We start from the raw sequence: 19,154 nt of genomic DNA, 5'->3' as shown, positions 1-19,154 counted from the left end.
GAACGCTTAATTTTATCGAAGCATGGTTTTTCTGAGTTGGTCATTGAGAAGATGATTCAGGCTGGTAAACCTGTTAACAGAAAGATTTATTATAAGATATGGCGTAGATATCTGTATTGGTGTGAATCCAGGGCTTACTCTTGGAGTAGAGTTCGAAATCCTAGGATTTTGTCTTTTTTCCAGGAGGGTCTGGAGAAGGGATTATCAGCTAGTACCTTGAAGGGTCAAATATCCGCCTTGTCTATTTTGTTGCATAAACGCCTGGCGGATGTACCAGATGTGCAATCTTTTTGTCAGGCCTTGGTCATAATCAGGCCTGTGTTCAAACCGGTTACTCCCTAAGACTCCCTGGAGTCTTAACCTTGTTCTTCAGCAAGCTCTGTTTGAGCCTATGCATTCCTTAGATATTAAGATGTTATTTTGGAAAGTTTTGTTTCTTGTTGCAATTTCTTCTGCTCGCAGAGTCTCAGAACTCTCAGTGTTGCAGTATGAATCCCCTTACCTAATTTAAGGTAGTTCTGCGTACTAAGTTAGGTTTCCTTCCTGTCACAGATACCAGACCCCAAAGGCTAACCCCCACCCCCTTACTACCTCACCCCTGTTGTTTCTCAGTGGTTTTGGGCTCCTCAGAGCAACCACGGTCTCTGGAAGCTTTTGGTTGCTTGTTTTGTCACCAGTACTTTGTCAGAGAAGAGCTGGCTCTGATCCGAAAAACCCTCCTAGGCTGGCCGGGCTCCTGTAACTCCCGGTCGGCCACAGAACAGCAGGGCTACCTTTAACCCTGGTCGCTCCAGCGGCTCTTTTGGGGATTGGTAGCTCCTAGGGAGGACAAGAGGTGGTGGAATTGCCGGAGAGGAGCTACTTGGGGAACTGGGGGTTTCGGACACCCCTACCCCCCAATCTTTAACGGGCTGTAACTCCAGTTGAATCACGAATCACAGGCATATGGGGACCAAGAGCTTTTAATTGACACCCTGGAAGTGCCGCTGCTCCCCCGGGATCACCCCGAAACCGTCACCCCTGGGTCCTGGGATTCTGTAGGACTATGACTGCTATGGAGGCGCCGGTCTATCTGGAGGAGTGGGAATGGCGGGAAAATTGTGGGATTGTCCAGTGTGTAATCAAGATGAGCTTTGTGTATAAAAGAGTGTGTGTTTTCCAATAAAATCAGTTCCTGTTTCACCTGAATGCTAGTATGTCTAGTTATTTGGGTGGGCTCCTGCTAAAATCACTTTCCTGGGCTACATAGCAGCCTGTTCCAGGCAGAGGAAGGACCCTCTGGCAGAGCTACCTAGTCTGGGTAGCCGGGTGGGTCCCTGAATACCAGTGCTGTCGGGCATCGGGTGGCTACAGGCTGTGGTCACTTGCCAGCTACATAGCTGCGGTCAGCAGGGAGGAATCAGGACCCTTTTGGCAGAGCTACCCAGTCGGGGTAGCCGGGTATCCATCACATTGGCTGGCAGCAGAGGGATCTGCTTCTTACACACAATTCCTGCTGACAGAGGAGAAGGGCCAAGGTAGCCAGTAACTATGGAAGTCGAATTTCTAAGGAGAGTACAGAAGGCGCTGGATGGTCCTGGAACAAAGGGACCTGATCCGCCGGGACCTCTGGTGGGAGGCTCTTCAAGAGGAGCGGGAAGATGGAAAGGTCCTCCCCATGAATGACATGAGGTTCTGTGTTCGGCGGACCGTGAGAGTGCCTTTCCTGGGAAAACAGCCAAAGAAGGAATGGCTATCTGTTCTACATAGACTGGTCTAGCAAGAGATGTGGGTGGAGGACAGCTATTGGGCACTCCAATGGCTCGCTATGCAAGCGCAGCCATGGCTGGAGGATGGCTCCCCCACAGAGGGCTTTGGCGGCCCTGGATTGCTATTTACAAAAAGGACAGAGAACCCACAGTTTGGGAGCGAGACCGACCAGGTTCTGGCGGATATCTCTGGGCTCCAAGAGGAACTGCTGGATCTCTTGGGGGAATCTTGGCTACTAGACAATCTGGATTTTATAAGTGACCAGGAAGAGGCACTGGTCGAGGAATACAAGAGGCTGCTAGATCTCGTTAAGCAGCATGCCAAGGCTATACAGATCTGGGGTGCATCACTCTGGGATTAATGGAGCTTGACCGTGGAGGAGTGGCAACAAAGAAAAAGGGAACCAGGGCTGCTGGATCCCGATCAGCAGTCTGGCTCCAAGCTTATGGTCTTGGACCAGGAGGCCACCCTAGCAGAAGTGCTGGCAACAGGGCAGAGAGTCACCGGCATGTGCCCAGCACCTGCAACAGCTCCAGGAAACCAGGTAGAGGAGGTAGGCGTAATCCCTCCTCTTACACAGAACCCCTTCCCGGGAGAAGAGACAGTCAGTCTCTCTCCCCAGCGGCAGAGCCAGGAGCAGGGAGAGGAGACAATCAGTCTCTCTCCCCAGCAGCAGAGCCATCCCCTGGGAGCAGAGGTAGTCGTCCTCCCCGTAAGCAGAACCCCTTCCTGGGAGGGGAAAGAGTCGGGCTATTTCCCCAGCGGCAGAGCCGGGAGAGGAAACAGTCGGTCTTTCTCCCCAGCGGCAGAGCCATCCCCTGGGAGCAGAGGTAGTCGTCCTCCCTCCCCCTACGCAGAACCCCTTCCTTGGAGAGGAGACAGTTGGTCTCTCTCCCCAGCGGCAGAGCCAGGAGCAGGCAGAGGAAACAGTCTGCCATCCCCTGGGAGCGGAGGTAGTCGTCCTCCCTCCCCTTACACAGAACCCCTTCCTGGGAGAGGAGATAGTCGGTCTCTCTCACCAGTGGCAGAGTCAGGAGCAGGGAGAGGAGACAGTTGGTCTCTCTCCCCAGCGGCAGAGCCAGGAGCAGGGAGAGAAGATAGTCGGTCTCTCTCCCCAGCGGCAGAGCCATCCCCTGGGAACGGAGGAAGTCGTCCTCCCTCCCCTTACACAGAACACCTGGCAGGGAGAGATGGATGTCGATAACGCCCAGCGGCAGAACCCCTTCCCAGGGGAGGAGACGGTCGGTCTCCCTCCCCAGCAGCAGAGCAGTTTCCCATGAAGCGGAGGTAGCCGACCTTCCTCCCCAGCGGTAGATCTCCTCGGGAGAGGAGACAGATGGTCTCTCCCCTCAGTAGCTTGGCAGGGTCTCTACCCTTTTCTCGTCCCGAAGTATTTCTCACAGGGGACAGGCCAGGGGGTACCCGCTCATGCAGTTGGTGCCACAAGTTTGGGCACCCGAGTTTTGCCTGCCCCACCAAGGAGCAACTTCCACCTACAGCCGGGAATACGGCAGAGGCTTTGTTGGATAACCGCCCCTGCAGTTGGTGCCATAAGTTTGGGCACCCGATTCTTGCCTGCCCCACCAAGGAGCAACCTCACCCTCCATTCTGGGGTGGGAATACAGACGGGAAACCGGCACTGGATTTGTTTGTGAGTGGGTCAGTCGGTACTCAACCAAGTGTCACAGAAGGAGGCAGTGTGGCCAATGAACCTAAAGACACTAGAACTTGTGGGATAGCAACTCTTTTGGAGCCGGCCTTGGCAAACTTGTTTGGGACTTTGCATTGTGTGCCTAGGCGAAGGGAATAAACACCGGCAGGAACCCCCCAGGATGCCCCAAGCCCATGAGAGATGGGATAACCTTCCCCAGCAACCGAGAATTGGAGGGCCACCATCGGACAGCTCCAGGCCGACCTGCTAAGGGTTTAGCCGGGTCTGCCAAACTTAAGGGGGGAGATGTCACGGTTTTGGGCTCCTCAGAGCAACAGCGGTCTCTGGAAGCTTTTGGTTGCTTGTTTTGTCACCAGTACTTTGTCAGAGAAGAGCTGGCCTCTGACCGGAAAAACCCTCCTAGGCTGGCCGGGCACCTGCAACTCCCGGTCGGCCACCTTACAATGTACACCCGCCTAACCCCTCTCAGGCCGGCCGGGCTCCTGGAACTCCCGGGCAGCCACAGAACAGCAGGACACCGCTACCTTTAACCCTGGTCGCTCAGTCTTTTGGGGATTGGTAGCTCCTAGGGAGGACAAGAGGTGGTGGAATTGCCGGAGAGGAGCTACTTGAGGAACTGGGGGTTTCGGACACCCCTACCCCCCAATCTTTACCAGGCTGTAACTCCAGTCCCCATTAATGAAACACTCCACTTTTTGGACTGTGACATCTGAGGACCAATGTGGGACTATGGCTGCTATGGAGGCGCCGGTCTGTCTGGAGGGACGGGAATGGCGGGAAAATTGTGGGATTGTCCAGTGTCTAATCAAGATGAGCTTTGTGTGTAAAAGAGTGTGTGTTTTCCAATAAAATCAGTTCCTGTTTCACCTGAATGCTAGTATGTCTAGTTATTTGGGTGGGTTCCTGCTAAAATCACTTTCCTTGGCTACATAGCAGCCTGTTCCAGGCAGAGGAAGGACCCTCTGGCAGAGCTACCTAGTCTGGGTAGCCAGAGTCTGCTACAGGGTGGGACCCTGAATACCGGTGCTGTCGGGCATCAGGGGTGGCTACAGGCTGTGGTCACTTACTGTAACGTTCTGCACTATCTCTTTAAACATCTCCTACCAAGGTTACTTAAGACTCCTCCCTATCCTTCCTTAGCGCTAAGTATTTCTTCTGTTAAGTGTGATCAGTCCACGGGTCATCATTACTTCTGGGATATTACTCCTCCCCAACAGGAAGTGCAAGAGGATTCACCCAGCAGAGCTGCATATAGCTCCTCCCCTCTACGTCACTCCCAGTCATTCTCTTGCACCCAACGACTAGATAGGATGTGTGAGAGGACTATGGTGATTATACTTAGTTTTATATCTTCAATCAAAAGTTTGTTATTTTAAAATAGCACCGGAGTGTGTTATTACCTCTCTGGCAGAGTTTGAAGAAGAATCTACCAGAGTTTTTGCTATGATTTTAGCCGGAGTAGTTAAGATCATATTGCTGTTTCTCGGCCATCTGAGGAGAGGTAAACTTCAGATCAGGGGACAGCGGGCAGATGAATCTGCATAGAGGTATGTAGCAGCTTTTATTTTCTGACAATGGAATTGATGAGAAAATCCTGCCATACCGATATAATGTCATGTATGTATACTTTACACTTCAGTATTCTGGGGAATGGTACTTCACTAGAATTACACTGTAAGAATTACATAAAGCTGTTTAATAACTAGAAATTATGTTTAACGTTTTTGCTGGAATGTAAAATCGTTTTCATTTGCTGAGGTACTGAGTGAATAAATGTTTGGGCACTATTTTTCCACTTGGCAGTTGCTTAATCTTTTTTCTGACAGTTTCTGTTCTCTCTCACTGCTGTGTGTGAGGGGGAGGGGCCGTTTTTTGGCGCTTTTGCTACGCATCAAATATTTCAGTCAGCAGCTCATTGTATTTCCTGCATGATCCGGTTCATCTCTACAGAGCTCAGGGGTCTTCAAAACTTATTTTGAGGGAGGTAATTTCTCTCAGCAGAGCTGTGAGAATTATAGTTGACTGAGATAAAAAACGTTTATTCTGTAATTTGTTTCCTGCTTTCAGAATTTGTTATCTTTGCTAATGGGATTAAACCTTTGCTAAAGTTGTGTTGTTTACACTATAACTGTTTTCAATTTATTAATTTTCAACTGTCATAGATCTTCTGTGCTTCTTAAAGGCACAGTACGTTTTTAATATTATTCTAATTGAATTGTATTCCAAGTTGCAAGTTTATTTGCTAGTGTGTTAAACATGTCTGATTCAGAGGATGATACCTGTGTCATTTGTTGCAATGCCAAAGTGGAGCCCAATAGAAATTTATGTACTAACTGTGTTGATGCTACTTTAAATAAAAGTCAATCTGTACAAATTGAACAAATTTCACCAAACAACGAGGGGAGAGTTATGCCGACTAACTCGCCTCACGTGTCAGTACCTGCATCTCCCGATCGGGAGGTGCGTGATATTGTAGCGCCGAGTACATCTGGGCGGCCATTACAAATCACATTACAGGATATGGCTACTGTTATGACTGAAGTTTTGGCTAAATTACCAGAAAGAGGTAAGCGTGATCACTCTGGGGTGAGAACAGAGTGCGCTGATAATATTAGGGCCATGTCAGACACTGCGTCACAGGTGGCAGAACATGAGGACGGAGAACTTCATTCTGTGGGTGACGGTTCTGATCCAAACAGACTGGATTCAGATATTTCAAATTTTAAATTTAAACTGGAAAACCTCCGTGTATTACTAGGGGAGGTGTTAGCGGCTCTGAATGATTGTAACACAGTTGCAATACCAGAGAAAATGTGTAGGTTGGATAAATATTTTGCGGTACCGGCGAGTACTGAGGTTTTTCCTATACCTAAGAGACTTACTGAAATTGTTACTAAGGAGTGGGATAGACCCGGTGTGCCGTTCTCACCCCCTCCGATATTTAGAAAAATGTTTCCAATAGACGCCACCACACGGGACTTATGGCAAACGGTCCCTAAGGTGGAGGGAGCAGTTTCTACTTTAGCTAAGCGTACCACTATCCCGGTGGAGGATAGCTGTGCTTTTTCAGATCCAATGGATAAAAAATTAGAGGGTTACCTTAAGAAAATGTTTGTTCAACAAGGTTTTATATTGCAACCCCTTGCATGCATTGCGCCGATCACGGCTGCAGCAGCATTCTGGATTGAGTCTCTGGAAGAGAACATTAGTTCAGCTACTCTGGACGACATTACGGACAGGCTTAGAGTCCTTAAACTAGCTAATTCATTCATTTCGGAGGCCGTAGTACATCTTACTAAACTTACGGCGAAGAATTCAGGATTCGCCATTCAGGCACGCAGGGCGCTGTGGCTAAAATCCTGGTCAGCTGATGTTACTTCTAAGTCTAAATTGCTTAATATACCTTTCAAAGGGCAGACCTTATTCGGGCCCGGGTTGAAAGAGATTATCGCTGACATTACAGGAGGTAAAGGCCATGCCCTGCCTCAGGACAAAGCCAAAGCTAAGGCTAGACAGTCTAATTTTCGTTCCTTTCGTAATTTCAAAGCTGGAGCAGCATCAACTTCCTCTGCACCAAGACAGGAAGGAGCTGTTGCTCGCTACAGACAAGGCTGGAAACCTAACCAGTCCTGGAACAAGGGCAAGCAGACCAGGAAACCTGCTGCTGCCCCTAAAACAGCATGAATTGAGGGCCCCCGATCCGGGATCGGATCTAGTGGGGGGCAGACTTTCTCTCTTCGCCCAGGCTTGGGCAAGAGATGTCCAGGATCCCTGGGCGCTAGAGATAATATCTCAGGGATACCTTCTGGACTTCAAATACTCTCCTCCAAGAGAGAGATTTCATCTGTCAAGGTTGTCAACAATCCAGACAAAGAAAGAGGAGTTTCTACGCTGCGTACAAGAGCTCTTGTTAATGGGAGTAATCCATCCTGTTCCACGATCGGAACAGGGACAGGGGTTTTACTCAAATCTGTTTGTGGTTCCCAAAAAAGAGGGAACTTTCAGACCAATCCTGGACTTAAAGATCCTAAACAAATTCCTAAGAGTTCCATCGTTCAAGATGGAGACTATTCGGACAATTTTACCTATGATCCAAGAGGGTCAGTACATGACCACTGTAGATTTAAAAGATGCCTACCTTCACATACCGATTCACAAAGATCATTACCGGTACCTAAGGTTTGCCTTCCTAGACAGGCATTACCAGTTTGTGGCTCTTCCATTCGGATTGGCTACAGCTCCAAGAATCTTCACAAAGATTCTGGGTGCTCTTCTGGCGGTACTAAGACCGCGGGGAATCTCGGTAGCTCCATACCTAGACGACATTCTGATTCAAGCTTCAAGCTTTCAAACTGCCAAGTCTCATACAGAGTTAGTACTGGCATTTCTAAGGTCACATGGATGGAAGGTGAACGAAAAGAAAAGTTCACTCGTTCCACTCACAAGAGTTCCCTTCCTGGGGACTCTTATAGATTCTGTAGAAATGAAGATTTACCTGACAGAGGACAGGCTAACAAGACTTCAAAGTGCTTGCCGCACCCTTCATTCCATTCAACACCCGTCAGTGGCTCAATGCATGGAGGTAATCGGCTTAATGGTAGCGGCAATGGACATAGTACCCTTTGCACGCTTACACCTCAGACCACTGCAACTGTGCATGCTAAGTCAGTGGAATGGGGATTACTCAGACTTATCCCCTTCTCTGAATCTGGATCAAGAGACCAGAAATTCTCTTCTATGGTGGCTTTCTCGGCCACATCTGTCCAGGGGGATGCCATTCAGCAGACCAGACTGGACAATTGTAACAACAGACGCCAGCCTTCTAGGTTGGTGTGCCGTCTGGAATTCTCTGAAGGCTCAGGGACTATGGAATCAGGAGGAGAGTCTCCTGCCAATAAACATTCTGGAATTGAGAGCAGTTCTCAATGCCCTCCTGGCTTGGCCCCAGTTGACAACTCGGGGGTTCATCAGGTTTCAGTCGGACAACATCACGACTGTAGCTTACATCAACCATCAGGGAGGGACAAGAAGCTCCCTAGCTATGATGGAAGTATCAAAGATAATTCACTGGGCAGAGTCTCACTCTTGCCACCTGTCAGCAATCCACATCCCGGGAGTGGAGAACTGGGAGGCGGATTTCTTAAGTCGTCAGACTTTTCATCCGGGGGAGTGGGAACTCCATCCGGAGGTCTTTGCCCAAATACTTCGACGTTGGGGCAAACCAGAGATAGATCTCATGGCGTCTCGACAGAACGCCAAGCTTCCTCGTTACGGGTCCAGATCCAGGGATCCAGGAGCAGTCCTGATAGATGCCCTGACAGCACCTTGGGACTTCAGGATGGCTTACGTGTTTCCACCCTTCCCGATGCTTCCTCGATTGATTGCCAGAATCAAACAAGAGAGAGCATCAGTGATTCTAATAGCTCCTGCGTGGCCACGCAGGACTTGGTATGCAGACCTGGTGGACATGTCATCCTGTCCACCTTGGTCTCTACCTCTGAAACAGGACCTTCTGATACAGGGTCCCTTCAAACATCAAAATCTAACTTCTCTGAAGCTGACTGCTTGGAAATTGAACGCTTGATTTTATCAAGACGTGGGTTTTCCGAGTCAGTTATTGATACCTTAATACAGGCTAGGAAGCCTGTTACCAGAAAGATTTACCATAAGATATGGCGTAAATACCTATATTGGTGTGAATCCAAAGGTTACTCTTGGAGTAAGGTTAGGATTCCTAGGATATTGTCTTTTCTACAAGAAGGTTTAGAAAAGGGTTTATCTGCTAGTTCATTAAAGGGACAGATCTCAGCTCTGTCCATTCTGTTACACAAACGTCTGTCAGAAGTTCCTGACGTCCAGGCTTTTTGTCAGGCTTTGGCCAGGATTAAGCCTGTGTTTAAAACTGTTGCTCCACCATGGAGTTTAAACCTTGTTCTTAATGTTTTACAGGGCGTTCCGTTTGAACCCCTTCATTTCATTGATATAAAGTTGTTATCTTGGAAAGTTCTATTTTTAATGGCTATTTCCTCGGCTCGAAGAGTCTCTGAATTATCAGCCTTACATTGTGATTCTCCTTATTTGATTTTTCATTCGGATAAGGTAGTTCTGCGTACTAAACCTGGGTTCTTACCTAAGGTAGTTACTAACAGGAATATCAATCAAGAGATTGTTGTTCCTTCCTTGTGCCCAAATCCTTCTTCGAAGAAGGAACGTCTACTGCACAACCTGGATGTAGTCCGTGCTCTAAAATTTTACTTACAGGCAACTAAGGAATTTCGACAAACGTCTTCTCTGTTTGTCGTTTACTCTGGACAGAGGAGAGGTCAAAAAGCTTCTGCTACCTCTCTTTCTTTTTGGCTTCGTAGCATAATTCGTTTAGCTTATGAGACTGCTGGACAGCAGCCTCCTGAAAGAATTACAGCTCATTCTACTAGAGCTGTGGCTTCCACTTGGGCCTTCAAGAATGAGGCCTCTGTTGAGCAGATTTGCAAGGCTGCAACTTGGTCTTCGCTTCATACTTTTTCCAAATTTTACAAATTTGACACTTTTGCTTCATCGGAGGCTATTTTTGGGAGAAAGGTTCTTCAGGCAGTGGTTCCTTCTGTATAAAGAGCCTGCCTATCCCTCCCGTCATCCGTGTACTTTTGCTTTGGTATTGGTATCCCAGAAGTAATGATGACCCGTGGACTGATCACACTTAACAGAAGAAAACATAATTTATGCTTACCTGATAAATTCCTTTCTTCTGTAGTGTGATCAGTCCACGGCCCGCCCTGTTTTTAAGGCAGGTAAATATTTTTTAATTTATACTCTAGTCACCACTTCACCCTTGGCTTTTCCTTTCTCGTTGGTCCTTGGTCGAATGACTGGGAGTGACGTAGAGGGGAGGAGCTATATGCAGCTCTGCTGGGTGAATCCTCTTGCACTTCCTGTTGGGGAGGAGTAATATCCCAGAAGTAATGATGACCCGTGGACTGATCACACTACAGAAGAAAGGAATTTATCAGGTAAGCATAAATTATGTTTTTGTTACTGAAGGCTGACCTGTAATTCTCTGCTTAGCCTGTAAACTGGATTACCCTAGCTACCTGAAATTTATATTGTCTGTAGTATTAGTACACTTATAGAATTTATTGCAACATAGTTGCCAAACTTCCTTACCATCGGATTTCAAGTCACTCTGCTAACGCAGCACTCAGCTGAACACAGCCTCTCACAGCTGCAACTGACATCCGGAGCTGTATCACAGTAACACGCCTGGAGTAACGCTCTTACCTTCACTCCTCCTTCATACAGTCGCGGGAGGCTGCAGTCACGCCGTGAGTAACACGCTCACAGCTGCTTGTCCTGAATACTAACACCGGAGGCTGCAGTTCAACTCACCAGCACAACAAAATTGCTCCGCTCCTGTGGAAAGATATCAGAGCCTGCTGACAACCAAAAGTGCAAGTACTCAGACTGTAGCAGCTCTGTCATTTTCTCATTATCTGTGTGCTTTACCTCCACTGCTAGAGTTAGCTCTTAGTTGCGGTACAAGAAGGATTCAAGTATTAAGTCTAATACAGTTTAACCAGACTGACACTCCTACGTAATTACCATCTAACCACTGTTGTATGAATAACGCTCCAAAATAAGCAGGTGCATCTGCAGTAATATAAAGCTTTAACACTTTGTATACTGAACATACTGATCCTATTCACTACCATTAGCCATCCTCCTCTCTCTTTGGCTATACACCTGATAACTCTCTCTGTGTACTGCTTAAACTGTGACACTCTTTCTAAATCTTGTCTTCTCACATTTGTCCTACCTAGTTCCTTCCTCTGACTACTCTTAGTCCCCTCAAGTCTATGAGCAAGATCTTGACACTTCTCACTCAAGACTCACAGGTTAGGTGTGAGACTGAGTGGTACTTAGATTGCATGCATTACAACCATACACTTAGCTTTACACTTACCAGCTACATAGCTGCAGTCGGCAGGGAGGAAGCAGGACCCGTTTGGCGGAGCTACCCAGTCGGGGTAGCAGGGGTTGTCAGGGAACATCACTTATTTGTGTCGCACACTTTACCTATGTACTTATTTTACATTATCTATAATGTTATGCACTGATGTATTTTTTCTGCACTCCATTCGTAATATCATTTTTTCTGCACTCCATTCATAATATCATTTCTTCTAAGGCACTTGTAATATCAGTTACATTTGCAAATTTCAGTTGCTGATCTGTCTGTGTCTGAACAGGAAATAAGGTACTTTTTTCAAAGCCAAACAAACCCAGGTGCTTCTTGTAAGCTAAAACCCCAAATGTCACAGAGCAGCACCCACCTACATTATTTCATGTAGCTGCAAAATATACATGTTTCTGTCTGTACTTTTTTCATATATTATTTTCTATTATGATATGTTATGCTGTATGCCAAATAAGGCCATTAGGAAATATATTACTGTATTTTGCTTAGCCAATAAGATGATGTTACGCACCAGAGATGCCTACGTGTATCCATGTCTATATATTGTGCTTTTGGTCCCAGAATAAACGGAACATTTGCTAATGATAACCTGCCTGTGTGTGTTATTTTGGTAATTGTTTCCCGGACGTCCGAGAAGGTCACTGCTTTCCTCCAAGACTCATCTTCCAATATTGCCCCGGGATAATTCCTAACAGTCTGGTGATCAGAAGTGGGATCGATCAATCGGGAGCCTTCAACAGGGTGAGTAATTTTGTCTATATATTGTGACTTGATTTCTGTGCCCTGTAGAAGGCCCATTAAGATCGATATCCAGTTATTTGGGGAATTTTTTTGTCTTTGGTAGAATCCGGGTGGGTAAAAAGTGTCTAGGGAGACCTCCGCGGAATTTAAGGTTTAGGTTTAAGGTTTAATTTGGCCCTCTGTAGTCTTGGTTGAGACCAGTACCTTATTGCTGCTATTTATGTTTTGTCTTGTCATTGCAACTCTATTATAAGTACATATACGCAGGTGTAAGACGCACCGTTTACCGTGTCGAAAGTCACCGCCTAATGATACACGGATAAACGATAGCACGGTGACACCTGTATAGAATGTGCACTTTTGCTTCATATTGTAATTGTTCTGTTATTTGAGTCATATGTATCATGAAATTATTTGTCTTATATGTTGTGTACTACTCATATTGTATACTGTTTGTATTTTAATATTGCGATTCTATTATGAGGACATAGACACAACTCATGTCCTGTGTTTACTATCGCTCACCATTTCTTATTGTATTTTCATTGTATATTTCATTGCTGCTATTTTATTATAAGGACATAAGGTTCATCTTGTGTCTACTATTGCATGAGTTAGTGGAGACAACAACTGACTTTAAGTACTAAGATACTCCGTCCTGGCTAGCAGTTTTGAAGACTACATGTAACAGTGTATGAAACAGCTGTTGTTGGTGACGGACTAGTCGGAACTTGCCTCCATTAGACGCTAAATCCTTTTGATTGTGTGTGTGTGTGTGTGTAAAGCTATTACTGGTCAAGGGTCATGGGGACCGGTCAAAGTAAACAAAGCCAAACTGAGGGAGAAACACTTAAACAATTTGTGGCTAGACAGGAGGATGTAGGGTGGGCAATGGTCATCCCATTTTTAGATGATGTCACTGGATGGACAGAGTATATAGACCCAAGAAATGCATTTCCTAGGGGCGGTTGTAATTGTAAATTTCATAAAGACATGTTAAGAGGTTTATGTTTGGGAAATGAAAAAGCATTTGATTTGTATACAGGAGATCCCGATTGGGACATGCAATACATGAGACAAGCTGCTGAGTATTGGTTAATATATTGTGACGGATATAAATCCAGTGGTAATAATAGACACAGTAAAATAGATAAATCTAAACTTTCTAGAATTATTTTACGTCCTCCTCCAATAGTCTATTCGAAAAATGTCCCAGATACAATAGCCACTGCCCCTATGGCTGCGCCACCGCCATATGCGGGAATATATCCAAGTGTTACTAATTATAATGACGATGATTTAATTGTGGCTTACAATACAACCAGAACACGTCCACCCCCTTCACTTCATGGAGATGTACAGGGGGCTGAGGCACCTGATGACGTAAGTGTCCAGGAGCCTCATAGAATTGAGCCTGCAAGAGAAGCACCAAATTTTGTAGTTACATCTAGTGGCCGTGTTAGTACTCGCCCAAGGAGATATAGTGACTCCGACTACCGCCCACGTCCGAATGTAACTTTGCCAGTCCATGGAATTCACACTCCCGAGTCTCCGGACGTCTCTGTCCGCAATGAGACCAAACAACAATTAATGCCTTGGGCACCACAACCTATTCAAAAACATGAAGATGCAAATTGGGCAGACCCCCGCTGCATCTCTGGCACCAGTGCCATAAGTACTATGCCATATTTAATTGCTGGGGACCAAATGATTGTCAAACCCCTCACGGCAGGTGAATTAAGTGATATTACCAGGCACTGCCCCGACCCTTTAAGACAACCTGCTGCCTGTATCCTTCACCTTAAACGATATTTACAGGGAGCCATGTATACACAAACTGACATTAAAATGATAATTGATAAATTGTATAATTATCACGAAAATGATGAATGGGATTGGACTAAAGTTCCTACAATCATTGGTATCCCTGAAACTAGCGCACCCATTTTTATTTCACAAGCCCATGGTGTCAGTCACCTGAGTATCCATAACACTCTACAGTTAATCAAACCTTACTTCTGCATACAAAATCTACAGTTACATGTACAATCTTACATTAACCGTTGCATCACTTGTCTGCAAACCAAACACAACAATAAACCTGCAAAACATGACCACCTAACACCACCATCCGCACCTTTCACTCACCTGCAGATAGATTTCACACACATACCTAAAACAGGAACCAAACAGTTTTACCTGCTGGCCTGAGGCCTTTCCTACCACTAGGAAAGATGCAAAAACAGTAGTGAAACACCTTTGCACTGATGTCATTCCCAGATTTGGTTGCCCCCTGCAGATTAACTCAGACAATGGCCCAGCTTTTGTTAGTAAGGTATTGCAGGAATTGGTAGCTCACTTACAGATAAAATGGAAGTTTCACATACCATATCACCCCCAGAGCTCAGGGGTGGTAGAAAGGATGAACCGGACCATTAAGGAAAAACTCCTTAAGGCCACGGGAGGGAATTGGGTCAAATGGCAGGATCATTTACCTGCAGTCTTAGCTGAGGTACGGATGTCCCCCAGCAAATCCACTCAGCTGTCTCCTTTTGAGATTTTGATGGGTAGACCGTTCCCCAGCCCTTGGGTCAGGAACCCACACATAGTAACTGGTGATTTAGATTTAATCAGGGAACGATATGTACATGAATTAATCTCTGTTTTGAATGGCAACTATGGTGATGTGGCCTCTCGTTTTCCTCTTCCCTCACAGGAACCAACCCACAGCTTCAAGGTCGGAGACACAGTGTGCATCAGACAGCTGAATAAAGCAAAGAAGGGAGGCTTCCCATACGGTCCACCTACCGAAGTTGTGGCCATCACTCGTACTGCCATCCTCACAGCCCAGGAGCCCATCTGGATCCACGCATCTAGGGTAAAGCTCTGTCCAAAGAGGGGTGAAGCTGGCTGTCTAGTCCCTTCTGAAACATCTGTACCACCAGTCCAGGACGTCTCAGAAAACAGTTGTACATAAAGAGGGGTGAAGTGTTCATAAAGTCCCTTCTGTAACACCTGTAGCATTCTCGACTGCCAATCCAAAGAGGGGTGAAGTTGGTCACACAGTCCCTTCTGTAACATCTATATCCACAGCACGTACCTGCAACAACATGATCGCCACTCAAGGGTCCCACTACTTGGTGTACTGCTACCTTCTCTCCTCCTTGCTCTTGATTGCAATACCCGGATGGATAATAGCCTCCTGCTATTATGAGACACTGGACGAACAATATGGTACTGCCTCTGCTTGTAATTACTTCATCACTCCCCCTGACTCACCCCAGAAACAAAACACAACCAAGAACTCAACAACCCTGCCAACACCACATGTTCCAGCCCTCCGTAGAGCCCGAAGGTCAGCATACCGGACCCCTTTCAGGGTGATCGAGCACCTACCCTCAAAAAATGGCCATTACACACACCACGCTATACGACCTTTTGGTACAATTCTTCAAATCTCCATGTTGCCACTTATGCCTTTGACTATTGTGACATTATCCCATGCCCCGGGGATGTATCAACACAGTGTACCATTTACCACGATATCCCTTCCAGGTCAGTCTATATGTGTATAGGGGAGAATGATGATAGGAGTAAGGATTGTAAATACTGGAATGCTGATGGGTGGGATGCAGATGCAGGCCTTAGATGGGGAACTATTATATTAACCGAGAAAGATAGAAATAGGAGATCCTTAATGGAAAGAATGACCCTTTCTAAGTCCGGAATTTGCCTTTCGGCAGGTAAACCCGGACAGATTATGAAACTTACCTTGACTATTGAAAACCCCAGTCCAATTGATAGTGGCCCTTATATGCTCTCTTTTTGGGAAAGAGGGGCCTTATCCGAAGATAAGGGTAGTTTCAAGCTTCAAGATATGGTTAATTCCTCTGAATGGAACAAAATTGTCACTAAAATTTATCAAAACCTTGGTCAAAACCTAATTAATACCCAGTCCCCATCTCAGGGCATGATTGCTATGGCTGATCCCTCACCAAGAGATACTATGGCCTTAGAAACAGGTTATTCAGACAAAAACCTTTGGTTAGAATGGATGGCCTTTTCGGCCAAACAATATAATAGATCAAATTGTTATGTTTGTGGTAATGCCCGTCCCCATTTAGGTACTGTCCCCCTTAACATCCCTAGTAACGCTGAGTCCTGCTTTCTCAGCCTGTATACTAATACCATTGTTAATCAGTCAACCTGTATTGCATGGAAGGAAAAATACCCCATTATTACTAAAACTCCACACCTCAGTGAGGGAATTACTATATATCCTGGTAACTACACTTGTTATAGGGGCACAGGAAAAGGTGGATTCTTAGGTAACTTTACATCTGGGTACTGTTATAAGTATAAGTAACCTCAACACCCATAACCACATTCAGTCGTTAGGTGACATATATTGGATTTGCGGGGATATGAAAATCCGCATTAGGCTAGAGGGACAATGGTCTGGGGAATGTGCTCTAGCAAAAGTTATCATGCCTCTCCACATTTTAGGTGTAGATGACATACACATACACACTCACCGCACCTCCTCTCATCGTACACGGAGACAGACTAAGGCTATCCCAGGTAGTTTTGACCCCCATGTATACATAGACGCTATAGGGGTCCCAAGGGGGGGTCCCAGATGAATTTAAGGCCCGTGACCAGGTTAAAGCTGGATTTGAATCCATCTTCCCCATCATAACTGCCAATAAAAATGTAGACTGGATAAACTATATATTTTATAATCAACAACGTTTTGTTAATTATACCAGAGATGCCCTTAAAGGCATTGCTGAACAACTCGGCCCAACCTCTTACATGACATTCCAAAACCGCATGGCCTTAGACATGCTTTTAGCAGAGAAAGGAGGGGTGTGTAAAGTCATTGATGATCAGACTGGTGGGTCGTGCTGTACATTTATACCAGATAATACAGGTCCCACTGGAAAAGTAACGCTTGCTATTAAGAAATTGGAAGAATTATCCATTGAATTAAAGAAAAACTCAGGCATTGATAACCCCTGGGATAAATTCTTCACTGGCTTAGGCTTCCTAGAGTGGCTAAAAAATATTGGTACCTTTATTGTTTTCATTGCTTTGTTTATACTATTCTGTTATTGTTGTTTTAAGATAGTTGTTTCTTTCATGTAATTAGCAAGAGTCCATGAGCTAGTGACGTATGGGATATACATTCCTACCAGGAGGGGCAAAGTTTCCCAAACCTCAAAATGCCTATAAATACACCCCTCACCACACCCACAATTCAGTTTTACAAACTTTGCCTCCGATGGAGGTGGTGAAGTAAGTTTGTGCTAGATTCTATGTTGATATGCGCTCCGCAGCAAGTTGGAGCCCGGTTTTCCTCTCAGCGTGCAGTGAATGTCAGAGGGATGTGAGAAGAGTATTGCCTATTTGAATGCAGTGATCTCCTTCTACGGGGTCTATTTCATAGGTTCTCTGTTATCGGTCGTAGAGATTCATCTCTTACCTCCCTTTTCAGATCGACGATATACTCTTATATATACCATTACCTCTGCTGATTCTCGTTTCAGTACTGGTTTGGCTATCTGCTATATGTAGATGAGTGTCCTGGGGTAAGTAAGTCTTATTTTCTGTGACACTCCAAGCTATGGTTGGGCACTTTGTTTATAAAGTTCTAAATATATGTATTCAAACATTTATTTGCCTTGACTCAGAATGTTCAACTTTCCTTATTTTCAGACAGTCAGTTTCATATTTGGGATAATGCATTTTTTGATTTATTCATTTTTTCTTACCTTCAAAAATTTGACTCTTCCCGGTGGGCTATTAGGCTCGCGGGGGCTGAAAATGCCTCATTTTATTACGTCATTTTTGGCGCGGACTTTTTTGGCGCAAAATTCTATTTCCGTTTCCGGCGTCATACGTGTCGCTGGAAGTTACGTCATTTTTTGACGTTATTTCGCGCCAAAAATGTCAGCGTTCCGGATATGGCGTCATTTTGGCGCCAAAAGCATTTAGGCGCCAAATAATATGGGCGTCGCTTTAGTCTCCTCAATTATTTAAGTCTCATTTTTTATTGCTTCTGGTTGCTAGAGGCTTGTTCTTGGCATTTTTTCCCATTCCTGAAACTGTCATTTAAGGAATTTGATCAATTTTGCTTTATATATATGTTGTTTTTTCTCTTACATATTGCAAGATGTCTCACGTTGCATCTGAGTCAGAAGATACTACAGGAAAATCGCTGTCAAATGCTGAATCTACCAAAGCTAAGTGCATCTGCTGTAAACTTTTGGTAGCCATTTCTCCAGCTGTTGTTTGTATTGATTGTCATGACAAACTTGTTAAAGCAGATAATATTTCCTTTAGTAAAGTACCATTGCCTGTTGCAGTTCCTTCAACATCTAAGGTGCAGAATGTTCCTGATAATATAAGAGATTTTGTTTCTGAATCCATAAAGAAGGCTATGTCTGTTATTTCTCCTTCTAGTAAACGTAAAAAATCTTTTAAAACTTCTCTCCCTACAGATGAATTTTTAAATGAACATCATCATTCTGATTCTGATGACTCCTCTGGTTCAGAGGATTCTGTCTCTGAGGTTGATGCTGATAAATCTTCATATTTATTTAAAATGGAATTTATTCGTTCTTTACTTAAAGAAGTACTAATTGCTTTAGAAATAGAGGATTCTGGTCCTCCTGATACTAATTCTAAACGTTTGGATAAGGTATTTAAAGCTCCTGTGGTTATTCCAGAAGTTTTTCCTGTTCCTAATGCTATTTCTGCAGTAATTTCCAAAGAATGGGATAAATTGGGTAATTCATTTACTCCTTCTAAACGTTTTAAGCATTTATATCCTGTGCCGTCTGACAGATTGGAATTTTGGGACAAAATCCCTAAAGTTGATGGGGCTATTTCTACCCTTGCTAAACGTACTACTATTCCTACGTCAGATGGTACTTCGTTTAAGGATCCTCTAGATAGGAAAATTGAGTCCTTTCTAAGAAAAGCTTATCTGTGTTCAGGTAATCTTCTTAGACCTGC

At 45.2% G+C, this 19,154-nt stretch overlaps 1 protein-coding gene across 1 annotated transcript in view; it reads left to right on the top strand.

The window, feature by feature from the left end:
- LTO1 (LTO1 maturation factor of ABCE1) overlaps positions 1 to 17,320 on the top strand; it is a 54,903-nt gene extending 37,583 nt beyond the window's left edge. The window contains exon 5 of the mRNA XM_053720566.1: positions 14,851 to 17,320. Coding sequence (XP_053576541.1) covers positions 14,851 to 15,111 — 261 coding nt within the window. The 3' untranslated portion in view covers positions 15,112 to 17,320. The remainder of the gene's footprint in view (positions 1 to 14,850) is intronic.
- The last annotated feature ends 1,834 nt before the right edge of the window (positions 17,321 to 19,154 follow it).

Source organism: Bombina bombina, chromosome 7 (assembly GCF_027579735.1).
Source record: "Bombina bombina isolate aBomBom1 chromosome 7, aBomBom1.pri, whole genome shotgun sequence".
In the NCBI taxonomy this organism is placed as follows: domain Eukaryota; kingdom Metazoa; phylum Chordata; class Amphibia; order Anura; family Bombinatoridae; genus Bombina; species Bombina bombina.
The sequence above is the reverse complement of the archived record's forward strand: the minus strand, read 5'-3'. Positions and strand labels throughout refer to the sequence as shown.